The following is a 13,382-nucleotide window of genomic DNA, read 5'->3' as shown; positions in this document are numbered from 1 at the left end:
TTCATAAGCATACAGAGAGAAAACAAATGCTAAGGACTAACTATTCTGTAATTTGATATTTTTATTCCATTTATTGATAAAATTGCATGAAAATATACATACCAGTAGAAAATCATGCTGATTTTGGGAAATCAATTGAATCATGGTATGTGTATGTGGCCTGTGTGTAATGAAACAATCTAGTAATCGAGTGGCCCGACCACTGGAGCAATGGGAAGTTACTTATATGAAAAATGAGTTTATAATACATTCAAGAATTATGTCAGCTTGTTCTCAATGTGCTGTATTATTATGTAATCAAGGTTAACTGCCTCTCACCCAGGTACACACTTACATCCACTGACAAAGGTCTGTCTATGGAAGATGTATCCAACTATCCCTCACTCAACCTCATAAATGCATCACTATTATCGCTGAGGTAACAAACATATGTTTCTGAGTGGTCATTAAAAATGCAAACGATCGCTGCAATTAACCCAGCAGTGGCCTTTTTCTGACACGGCTTCTAATTAGTGCCACAAGTAACCATCTCTGTATAGGAAACTGAAAAGAGCAAAGAAATGCTTTGAGTGAGAGAGTTGGAGTCATCGCAGCTCTCAGGCACTAAGAGGCGTTCCTTGTGTATAATTAACTTGATACGCTGATTTAATTGTATTGAAATAAATCATTTTCTGCGGTGAAGAAATTGACGCCGCAGTATAACTACTCCACTCCATTAGGTTTTGACAGTTCAGACCATGTGCTGCATCTGTAAGATACAGTATTGTAACCTCAGCTTAGTTGTTTTAACTTTTAAAGAAAGTAACTCTGAGAGCTTGGATTTCAGCTTTTACTCTGAAATATTTAACCTGCCTCATTTCATCGTGAATTTCCTTATTTCATACTAGTGCTAAATATTCCTGCTTAGGTGAATAAACGTAAGCCCCTGAAATAACTTCCTTATTGGGGTCACATTTTCAGTGAAGTCAGCCATTTATCATGAATTACCTTTAAAGTGGCTCATGTTCTTAATTAAAAACGGACTTAAGCCTTACAAACATTAGCTGAAATATAGTTGTGTTTGTTTGCAACATTCGATACATTTGATGTTTAGGATCCCGTATCTTAAAGAAGAAAATGTAAGAACAAATGTGATACTTAAGCTGTAGAAGCCAATTCATGATGAATTCAAATTCAATTTTAGTGTGCATTTCTTTATTAAATTTTGTCCATTTCAGGTTACTGGTCCTTTCCTGACTATTGTTTTCTTGCTTCCCATCAGTTCTGCTAGAATGGAAGACTAGACAGCTGTATTTTTATATTTTATCGGAGCAGGATGAACCAGCGTCTCTTCTCTTGCTGAAAATGAGGCAGATTAGTGCCAAAATTATTAATGAATAATTGTCATCAGCATTTATTTTACTACATCTTATTCGTTGCAGACTATCAAGTGTCTTAAAGTATCATAGTACTGAAATTGCCTTGTTTGCCGTTATGCTACTTTTAACAATATTCACTGGGATACAAAGAAAAGACTCCTGTCAATCAAACAGGAATGCGTCAAAATATTTCTTTTAAACATTTTTACTTGCAACCCAGATTTACATTAGAGGCCTAATAAAATGTATCATGTGAGAGTGGCAGACAAGGTTTATTTATCCTCTTGAAAGTCAGGCATGATGTTATTGTGGAAATTTACCATGTCATCCACCTTTTTTAAACCTGAATAGACCTAATCAAAGCCTTACTTAATACATGAGCTGTGTATGTGCATTTTTGTTATCCTGTCAAAGCAGCATTATGAATATGTAGTGATGAGCTCTGCTGGGTTATAAACAAGAAAACATTGAATAAACATGAAAATACTAAAACCTAATTTGTGGGAGAAAAATGTGTGGAAGTTTTGTACTTTTGCTGAAATGGACTCATGTCAAAGCATATCCTTACCTGGTGTTTAGCACGTTTTTCCTGCTTAGATAATAATGATCCTGCTTTGTGTTGCTAAGCAAGATCTGTGGAAACATTCATCACTTTCCTCTTTCTTAGCCTGTCTTTTCCTCTTTGCACCATATTGACAGTGTGCACAGGGTTAACAGACTGGAACTAGAGCGTGGGGATTGATTAAATGTTCCATTTGATCACAGACTTTCTGAATAAGATGGATGGCCCTGACAGAACAGATACAAAGGGGTGACTTGATGCCCATGACGTGCATGTGCACACTTTTCGAACACACCCACAGAAACAAATGCACACATTAAAACGGTCTGGAAACCGAGGAGTGATTTCCTAATTTTGCCTTCTTTTTTTTGACTCCGCAGATAAACCTACAGAGGAGAATGAGGGTCACAGGTCTAATTACCCAGGGTGCAAAGCGTATCGGCAGCCCAGAGTACGTCAAGTCCTACAAAGTAGCCTACAGTGATGACGGGAAAACCTGGAGAACCTACAAAGTCAAGGGCAAAGATGATGATATGGTGAGACACACACCTGGTTACACAAACACCGCGCATACACACCCAATGTCATCTCTCCCTTTCCATCCTCTAGCCTCTCACTCCGTCATACACAGACAAAGGTACACACGCCCACACGGCGACTAGAGAGTGTGCACTCACTCAAGGGCATGGTGGAGGACATGATGAGATGGCTTTTTAATTAGGTGGCGCGCACGGGGCCTCGTCTTTCTGCCCCTTATGCCCCGCACCCTTTTATGACTGCGAGATGGAATTTTTATACTATTTGGGGATGACCAGCCACAGGAACCGGCCACAAAGCGCTCAATCATTCTTGACAGGAAACCTTCGCCCGCATCTATTTGGCCAAGCTCCGAATGACGCTGACTTCTAAACCTCTTTTCAGATTTGCTACACGGAACGATGAGTCTGGAGTTTATCCCTCTGTGATTGCAGTTTGGTTAGTTTTCTCTCTGTTTGTTATTTTCTATGGTGCAGTTTACTGCATTTATTGCATTATTTCTGGAGGTGGAAATTGTAACCCTATGAGCGAACTGGGATAAATAACTGCCCAGTGACGTCTGTCTGTGTGTTACAAGTAGTCACATGCCCTGACTCCTGACCTCAAATGAAACAGGGCTTTTCGTTCACGTTTGACCTGTTGCCTCCCAACGTCAGCTCCGACTCCTTGTATTCCGTGAAAAACACACTGCACGTTGTCTCCCTTGCTTTCTCCTCCTCTCTCTGCCTACTCTCTGGGCCTCAAGCATACAGTACATTACTCATACGAATCAAGAGTCTGTCTGTCTGAATTTTTCCTGTCTGAGAAGAACTCTCAAGAACGTATGGCAATATAATTGGTGAACTAATTTAGCTCATACCACTGTTCTTATGAATTGCGGGCTCAAATGGTGCGAGAAATTGTCTATTTTTCCGTGCAATTGTAGCTCATTGACCTTGAATGACAGCAATTTGTTGAGTCTGAAGTAGACACTAGAGACAGTGCTGGATGGACTGCTGCATTACGGCAAAACTGATCTGCTTCATCATCCTCCCGTCCCCCATCATCTGTTATTTCATCCCCTGAAACAGATTTTCAGAGGAAACGTCGATAACAACGCTCCATCAGCCAACTCCTTCACCCCTCCCATTAAGGCCCAGTACGTGCGCATTTACCCCCAAGTGTGCAGGAGGCATTGTACCTTACGCATGGAGCTGCTTGGTTGTGAATTAACAGGTGAGGGGGCTGAGCATGTTTCCTCCAACTGTACACACAATTGAATGATTTAATGATCTGAAAGAATGCCCTCTGCACATTAGTGTTATGCTGCAATTATTATGTGTTAACAGCATGGAAAATATACTGTTTTTGGAGGAGAGGGGTTTATGCGGTCAAGAAGATTTGAACCAAAGCGTTGTGTTCAATGTCTTTTTGGTTGCCAGGCTGCTCTGAACCTCTGGGAATGAAGTCAGGCCACATCCAGGACTACCAGGTCACGGCCTCCAGCATCTTCAGGACGCTCAACATGGACATGTTCACTTGGGAGCCTGGAAAGGCTCGGTTGGACAAACAGGGCAAAGTCAACGCTTGGACAGCCGGACACAGTGACCAGTCACAGTGGCTACAGGTAAGATGCTATCTATAGCTAACTGTTACCTTTTGGTTGCTACTGTCCATGATGAATCACTACATTAGCAGGAAAATTAACAAAAGACAGTCAAGTTCATGCAGATAGGTTGTTTGTCCCTGCTGCAGGATCATTCGCATAGTAATTGATGGTGCGTACATGGTAATGCATGCAAATAGATTCAATTATACAGGGGTTTTATGGGGGAAGACTTCATTGATGTGCACAGTTTGAGCTGTGGAGGAAGTGTGTATCACAATCCCCCCTATTAGCCAGCAGTCAGTGCTACTCATTGAAACAGTCAGTAGTAGGTAGTCATTTCTTTTTTCTTCACGCCAGTCCTTTTGAGTCTAACACCCACGCCGCCTCTGTGAGTTTGGCCCTTTTATCTTTGGCTGGAGTCCAGGCTTTCTGTCTCTATGAAAACAGCCAATCCATTTGTTTTCATTGCAGTAACTGTTGGCTGAAAATGTCTCCTGAAAGGGACAAGACACGTCTCTAAGTGAACGTTTACACCCCAGACTTTTTGCTTCACAATATGTGAGATTGATGGAGGCCGAGTTTGCCCTCAGATATACATGATTTCTTTTTTCTTGTTATGAGACAAAAGGCATTGCACAATCTTTGGTTTCATAGTAATGAAACCAATTCTAACTTCAAGCTGTAAAACTGATAGTATAGAATCATTTGTGATAAGGATCATCTTCTCAGGGTATTGAAGATCAGAGTGATTTCTTTGATTATTTGGTCTTTCTTCTGCAGTCACTCCATGCATACCGCATACCGGCACTTACACAGTTAGCACTTTGTAGTGATGCTGACTTGTCCGTCGTCATTAGATTGGCCGGCCTTTGAGTCAGATATGTTTTTTATTACGTTGAAAGCTTTTCGCCTCGGACCAGGCTATGCTGGACTGTGTGTTAGAGGAGACAGGTACTTAGCCAGGCCCCATCCAGGCCAGGGAGCTCGGCTGAGCAAAATTGATTGCTGTGGGTCAAAGAAAACTTGTGGTCTCGTATTGCATGCTGTGCCGGCAGGAAAGGAGAGATGCTATAAACTTGCATTGAGAAAATCAATGGCTTCCACTGCCAAGGACCATTTCTACACACACAGGCACATACAATATCTGGCTTTTAAAGAGTAGACATCAAAGTAAAAGTACTGTTTCACATTACATCACATTTCACATACAGCTACATCTGTCTGTACCGACCACTTTTTTTGTGTTTGGTGATTGTCACATATGCATTTGTTATACTCCCCAAATTATTGTCTTATTCATATTGGTTTCCATGGCAAGACATTCATTCTCTTACAATACTGAATGACGTTAAACCTTACAAATTAATGGAATGAATCATCTTCATGACAAATTTATCGCACCCCCCGTGACTCACTCTCAACCAATCAGAACGCTGGATTTCATCTACCCGTGTTATAAATGTGTATAATAGTATATAATAAAAAATATTTTATTTCTCAATGCTACATTTATTTCACAGTTACTTTTATTTCCGTGTGTTGAATTTAAATGAATTTAAATAAATTTACGGCCCGCGACCCACCGCGAACCACCAGTTGAGAACCACTGATTTAAAGCATGTGAATTAGTTTGCTAGCAGCCCCCGGCATTACTCCCCAGAGTCCCCGTTGCTTTGAGACCTCTGAGACCGAGGGTTTACTACCCGGTGGGAGCCGCGATGGTCACTCATTGGTCAGACCTCTGGCGCTGAGCTTAGGAGTGGTAGAATTCAAGTAGCCCCCGATTGTACACACCGTTCTAAGTTCTGTGTGGGGGGGGGCGAGAGTAGTGTGATGCGCTGGGAACCGCAATCCCGCCAAGATCCCATCTGCCCCTGCGGGCGCCATGTCAACATGTCTCTGAGGAAGACACCTAACCCCTAATTGCTCCCCAGGCAAACAGTAACGCATTGGTTATAATGCAATGTATGTCGCTTTAGATAAAAGCGTCAGCCAAGTGACATGTAATGAGTGGTAATGTCAATCATTAAAACATGGAACAAATCATTTAAATTGTAATTACTTAATCATTAAGTGGAGAACAGTTGAAATACTACACAAAGATTTGGACCTGTCTGTGGACTGTCAAAGCTGAAGTTATTCTTGCCCGAAGGGGCATACATTTACACTGAGGGAGACTGAACCAGAATCTTTCAAGATGTTTTCAAGAGAGGAGCTGAAGCTGGCAGACTGAAATGCAAGTGTTGCAAGCTGGCATAAGCTGATTAGTTAATTATGCACATTAACATGTCCACGTAGAAGAGAAATTGCCAGAGTGAGAGGAGCTGCTTTTCAATTGCACAGCGTCCCTTTTAATGCAACACACGCGCTGAAAATGCTCAACTAAGTAGTGTTCCAACACTGTGTGTGTGCAGTGTTTGGGGGGATTATGGTAAACATTCCTCCGACAAAAGAACAAACACGGTTGGGATGGTGTAATTAAGTCTCTTCATTTCATATGTCTTAACTGCATTAGAGTGAAGAAACTACTTTGCAAAGATTCACTGTCCGGATCATTGCGATGTTCTGATTCTGAATCCAAGTGGGATATCACCTGACACAAAGTAAACAAAAGGAAAACTAGTTGCAGAGATTAAATATAATTTTTTTAAATATATTTTTGCATATGATTGCGTAGGTTTTGTAAACATTGATATCCCCATTTTTCTAAAAATATATACTTAATTCTAAACATATATATAACAAAAATAAAGATTTGTATATATCTTACAAACAAGTACTCATTTAAGTCATCCATATCTTAATACCCACACTGTCAACATTATACCCAAGATATGACAAAGGACAGTTATAATACCTATCGATCTAAATACATATATTACCATCAACCCGAGACAAGTACGGTGCATGGAATCTGAGGATGGATGTAAAATGAAGTTGAATATTACACATCTTATTTGACATTGAACAACTGTGAATTCTTCGATATTTAAAGATATCAGACTACTAACTGTTCTTGTGTGGACATTGATAGTGCAAAATGTTTCACTTAATTTGCAACTTGTTTAATTTATTTGTTTCCTGCAAAGGTTACAAAACAAGTTATTCCGTTCTGGTGGTTCATATTTTATCCGCTGTCTCCAAGGCTTCCCGCCTAATTATCTCTTTAAAGTGATAAATATGTGTGTTGAGTCGCTGTGGCACCCTGATAATCACATTTTCCCACTTATGATGCAGAGTGAGCTCAAACTGTGAGATGATTAAAGCTTTACAAGAGGTATATGATCATTTCAAATTCAACATACAGGTTCACTCTTTGTCACTCATCTGTCATTTAGGTACCTGACCTGATAAATGTAATGCCTCATGCATGGCACAGTTCTACTCAACTTGATTCATGTCTGGTACCAGGCCTTTTTCTCTATTTGCTTTCCCCTGCGGGTGGTACCCGCTCACTGTAGCGGCACATTGCGTATTTCTATCATGGCATCATCTTCAATGCAACACTCGAATCCATTCATTGGCAACTAAACCGAGGGACATCTGTACTTCTATCTGCATCATTTGTACAGCATATTAATGTATGCCGTAGTGCACGGTGTAGTGTGTGGTCTGTGGTGTAGCCTTGTGGGCTGCTATTTTAAAGACAAAGTCAAGTGAGATGATTGCAATTTACAAGCCGAGCTGTATAGTATAAATGAAAGGAACAATTAGGTTATTGATGGTTATTGTATGAAATATGCAGTATGTCCTTCCCATGAAGAAGAACAAGTTGGCAAAGGATGGACTTTACTCTCTCGGATTTTCCTGCATTAGTATTTTTTTTCCTTGCAAGAGTACAATTTTGGCGGGATTAATGCCTGGCAGAATAGTGTGACCTGTCCCTAAAAGTGGTCTCTTGAATGGTTTGCGTACTCCGGAAAAAACAACAAAGTAGAGCACATACAGTAAATTTGGACATGCAAAGTAAGTGTAGCAGCAAAGAGATGTACATGTAGAGAGGCAGAAGCTCATTTAAGACACTCATTTATGACAGTTAAAGCCAATTAAATACATTTAGCATCAAACAAATATTAAATTAAATACATGCAATGTTTATGTAGCTTTTACTGTTTTCACAGCTAACTAATAGTTATTTAGTCAAATGAATGTTGCATTTTCACTTTATTTTGCCCAAAACTTTTCCCATTTTATCACAGGGTCCAAAAGACCTATTGTGAGGTTTGTTGTCAAAAGTATTTAAACATTAAATCAGTCTTCTTAAGTCTTAAGCTTCCCTTTTTCATGTTTTAGATGATAATCTTTTTATTTCCTGCAATTTGTAGATATAATCACATTGTAAAAATGTTCATATTTGTATTAAATGAAAAATATGAAATTATTATATAATGCAGTAATTGTCCCAGCAAGTAGATCCTAAAGCATCGATGCTTGTTGACAGATCACATAGAACGTTTTGTCATAGAGTGGAGGCTAGAAGGAACAATAACACATAATGCAAGATTGTTTTTTTTAGCGTGCATTTGTTGAAATGCACCATTTCCTTTGAGCTCAGCTTCCTAAACAAATCGCTTCCTCAAAAACAGCACTGCTTACGACAAACTCTATTTCCTTTAATGGATAGAATTAGCTTGGTGCTTGTTTCCTCCATCTACAAAGGAGAATGCCTTTAATTTGTGCCATCTTTTCAAGAGTGTTTGTGCAGCAAAGACAAAGTGTGTCCTTGTCTAAAGAGGGAAAAGCTGCCTCCAAGAGAGTGCAGGCATTGTTGCATGAAAGGATTGAAGATGGATTTTAATAATGTTGAATTTGCAACATTTCTATCCCAAGAAAAAGTGACTTGTGCATGAACTGTGAGAATGTGTGTGGAGCTTTCAAGGGGAAAAAGTCCTTCAAGCTTGACACCCCCCCTCTCCCCTCACTTTCTCTCAATGGGCAACGCGGCCCTTACAACAAGGAACTGTGAGGAAAACATACACAGCCAATCCTCTTAAATACATCATTTGCAGCACTGTGATAGTATATCTATCCATTAAAGGGACTTCTCCCTGTAAATCTGTCTATTCAAAGTCCTAGTTACATAAAACCTTTATTCTACTGGTCACCTTTTTATCATCATTTGTCATACAACTTCACTAGAGATACTGGATCAACGACAACAGAAGCTAGAGCAAGTTTCTTGCTGAACTGATTAAAGAAACAAAACATTGCAGGGAAACTGTCTCCAAGTTGTTTCTGTTCCAGTCAGTGAAAAGCACACTGCCATTTATCCACAGCTGTGATGCTGTGAAAAGTAGGGAGCGTATGAACGTACTGACTTGAGAACACCTTTTTATCCGCCGGGCTGCATCTACATTTCTGTGCATTTCATTTTGATAAGAACTTCACACACTATCACGACAATACTAATCCAACGCAGTAGGAACTCAGCCAAAAGGATCTTTTTATTTTTTTGTTCAATACTTTAGGAACAGAATCTGCACACTGACATGAGGCTCTGAGTCAAGATGACTGATGTAACCATGACTGCAAATTGCTTAGCCGGCCTTTGCTTTGCCAGATGTGCCAGCACGGTTCTTGGAAAGTACGATCAAATGTTTAATCGTGCAACTTTGTACACTGAGTGCAGGATTATAATGCTTTACAGTTGCATTCACTTGAGACTGTTGTGGGTCATTGTGCAACTGCAGAGATGGATGTCGTATGCGTCCCATCTGATACTGGATATGCACTATGTTCTCACATTTGAAAAGGCATACATTCAGTAGGGTAGAAAAATGTTTGCCTGCGGCTCTGGCCGATTCAATCATCTTGCGAACATTATCCAAGAATTCTAGGAGAATTTGAGAAAGAATCCTCACTCATTTGAAAACATGCTTGATGTAAATTGCATTAACACATTACCGTCAAAGCCTCATTTCAATTCTGCCCAACGTGGCTCTATTCTATTTAATATCCCTGCAGCTAGTGTGCTGATTTAATTAGCTTCCAGATTAAGTTACTGAAAGGATGGCAAATGTATCTGCTTCCCTCATCCAATTGGGTGGTTTTTAGTGCCGCCCTCCCTCCAACTATACCCCTAATGTACAGGTCTGCTTGGAACCTGTGTAGCGTTACTCTTTTGTCTTCATTACCCAAGGAAGCCATCTTATCCTTCCACCACATCCTGATCCTCATCTCGGTCTCTATACCTATCCTCCTCTCACTCCCGTTCAGCCACCCTAGGAAGCATCGGTTTTGTCTTATGAGGGATTTGTGCGTCTGCAGCGGCGCCTGTTCTAATCGTGGCATCTGCAGGAATAAAGCGATGGCGCCTGCACTGTACAGTGCAGCAGAGATCGGGTCCGATGTGTTCTGCGTGTTTATCTTCTGCTTCCAGGGTGTCTCGCCATCTCATGACAGGCAATGTATCCTATGTTTAAATCCAACATCTTCATGCTGTGTGCCCATCAGTACTACATACACCAGTATTATGATTCATTCAGAATAGTCCAAAGTTAAGCAAAGGCTCTACAGTATATAAAACTGGACATTGATTCATGGCAGGTTAATTATAACATTGCAGTGTCCATAAATGTCACCTGTTCTCATTGCGTGTGAAGCACACCGTGTTTCTGTGTGAGCGCACGTGTGAGAATATCATATGAATTTTTCATATCCCCCGTGAGAAGCAGGAAAGGAGAGGTAGGAGCAGTGATGAGCTGTAAGTGCAGCAAAGTCGTAGACGATTTTATTTTTAACTCACCTCTGTATCCTTATTTTTTTCACAATGAGAACACCATATTTGAGATCATTTCACATTTTACCCTTGCTTTATATTCCAACAGGAGAACCTTTTTTCCCCTCCTGCAGTAATAATACATTTTATTTCTGACAAAAAACTACTTTAGATTTTATCAGCGAGTAAGTGTCCTTTAATGTCCACTTTGTAGTCACAGTGAACATTAAACAGAGCGTGAAATCCCCCAAGTCCCTTTCTAGCGCACCGTCAAGGTTGTTTTTTACGCATATGGATCCCTCAATTAACCAATGGTCACACAATATGCAACTGGCTAACTTTGGATGCTGTTCTCCTTGCTGTAATAGCTCCAAATGATTCAGACCTCCATGGTTGATTTCCTCACAGTTTATCTTGCCTTAGCCAATTCCCTTCATTGGTCCTACAACCGTTTAAAACCTAACTTGACATGCTGAATAGAGGCTACTTTTCTTTTTATGGCCGGCTGCTCTGAGTTTCCACTTAGAACCTGAGGAAGTAATGTTTGGGCTTTGGTGCACTGGCGTTGATGTAGCGGCGTATTTTCCTTCTGAAGGACTGAAGTTATTGAGTTAAATCCTTGACGGAGAACAAGGTGTCTACAAAACAAAATGCAGACTATGCAAGTCACTGTCGCTAGCTTTGCCTCCCCCTCAGAATAGGGAGAATAATGGGAAACTCACAGGATATTCACATACTCACGTGTTATTGGTAAACAAGACAAAGGTTTAACAGAAGAACACAGAGTGGTTCCACCATGCTACCTTTTTATTAGGCTGTACTTAGCAATAGCAATGGTGCTTTGAGTGACATACGAATGTGAAGTGTTTATGATGTTATCCTTCTTAGTTTAGTGTCTTAGCTAACATTTGCAGAGATAAATGACAGGTAATGCTAAATGGTCTCCAAGTTGTGGGCATTTGAAAGGCTTAACATTTACTCTAAATGGAATCTAAGATAATACCTGTACCAAATTTCACATCAGACGCCACATGTCAACCTAATGGTGGCACTAGAAGAACTCCATCCAATTGGTATTCAGGTAGATATATGACTGGGTAAATAAAGAATATGAGTTACTGGTGGCTGTATGTACAAAAAGAGGGAATCAAGATCTTCCGGGTACCATTGATATCTAAAACCCTGTGACCAAAGTAGTGGATCAATAGACCGACCACCAGACAGCCAGTGGCATCCTGAAATGCCGCTATCATGGTTTAAAATGTGTGACTGTACTGTGAACACTGTGTTTTTGAAAAAGAGATCAATTCTGGTCTTTGCAGATTGCCTGGGGTTATCTACATGCAGGTGCCATTCATGATGTGTTTAAGCATGTTAGACACACTGTGAGGATGGAGAAAATCTCAATTTTTTTAGACAGAAGAGGGAAGAATTTAATTCCCCTTACATGCAACACTGCTTCGTGCTAGTGTGCTGGCATGAAGACTAGTGAAGAGGAGGTAAGAAGAGGGAAGATGTTCAATGCATAGAAATGTTGTTGCCATGTAAAACTGTTTGGCTCAGAAACGTGTGTTCTTGCCACAATATTGCAACGGAGTGAGTCACTGCACCTAGTTAATTACATCACCAGCATTTTGGCTTTAACCAGCCTCTTAATGTCCTGGAAAAAAAGGTATCCTTTCTCATGCCAGGTGCAATTGATTCACTTGATTCACAAAAACATTGTCTCTTAGTCCACTGAAAATGAAAAATGTTTGGAGTTTTTTCAGGAATGTGGTGTCGCTGTGACATTTCCTTTACTAAACCAACGTCTCCTGAATTGTATTTCTTTTCTTTGATTCATCACCTGCACGTGTGTGTGAATCTTTATAATTACTGTTGTAGCCTTGATATAGTGTTTTTACATTTATCACTACGACTATAGTGAAAAGTTTGTCCCTTCTGTCAAACTGTCGGTACATGTACATCTATACCATGTCATTCATTGTAACCTGAGGCAAACATAAAACTATGGGTTATTGTTTACGAATTTTAAAGACATACCTTTTCCATCCATTTGCAGGACATTCATCAGGCTACCTACTGCCCACCTAAAGGTGTGAAAGTGTACCTTCTCCCAATATTTAACTTCAATGTTCAGTGAGCTGTTGGCTCTTGAGAAACTTGTTTTTTGCTGTTGTTTACGTTCCACCAGCAGCTATTTCTGATCAGCCCTCTAGATTCTACATTTTAATAGGTCATTAAGGCGTCTTTCTTCAACAGGCTAAATCTATGAACGGCTACTGGCTGTTTGTTTTCTGCATTAATAAACACAGAAAAGAAAAGAATAAATATTCAGTCAGGCCAATTTATTTGTGAGTAGAGCTGTCAGTATGCCGCAACCTATTTCAGCTACGTAGCTTAGTGAGAATGGAGTCGGATTCCATAAACACTTTTCCTAACTCCTCATTCCTCCACAGAGGTCAAGGAACAATGGTTAGCAATGATCTATAGTAAAACCTTGTATGATGTTTAAGGAAAATGAATGGCCAGAGGTTTTAAGCAGCGATGGAACCGGGTGTGTTTTCCCGAACAGGCCTTAGCCTTTGATGATAGCCCTGTTGAGGGCTTGATGGGCCG

At 40.3% G+C, this 13,382-nt stretch overlaps 1 protein-coding gene across 2 annotated transcripts in view; it reads left to right on the top strand.

The window, feature by feature from the left end:
• Window positions 1-13,382, top strand: part of LOC119225336 (EGF-like repeat and discoidin I-like domain-containing protein 3) — a 72,972-nt gene that overhangs the window by 48,043 nt on the left and 11,547 nt on the right. For both annotated transcript variants that reach the window (XM_037483126.2, XM_037483125.2), the window contains 3 exons: window positions 2,301-2,456; window positions 3,528-3,672; window positions 3,879-4,063. In XM_037483126.2, coding sequence (XP_037339023.2) covers window positions 2,301-2,456; window positions 3,528-3,672; window positions 3,879-4,063 — 486 coding nt within the window. The remainder of the gene's footprint in view (window positions 1-2,300; window positions 2,457-3,527; window positions 3,673-3,878; window positions 4,064-13,382) is intronic.

The sequence above is a fragment of the Pungitius pungitius genome, chromosome 5 (genome assembly GCF_949316345.1).
Source record: "Pungitius pungitius chromosome 5, fPunPun2.1, whole genome shotgun sequence".
NCBI lineage: Eukaryota > Metazoa > Chordata > Actinopteri > Perciformes > Gasterosteidae > Pungitius > Pungitius pungitius.
Note: the sequence above shows the minus strand (reverse complement) of the source record. Positions and strands in the feature narration are given on the sequence as shown.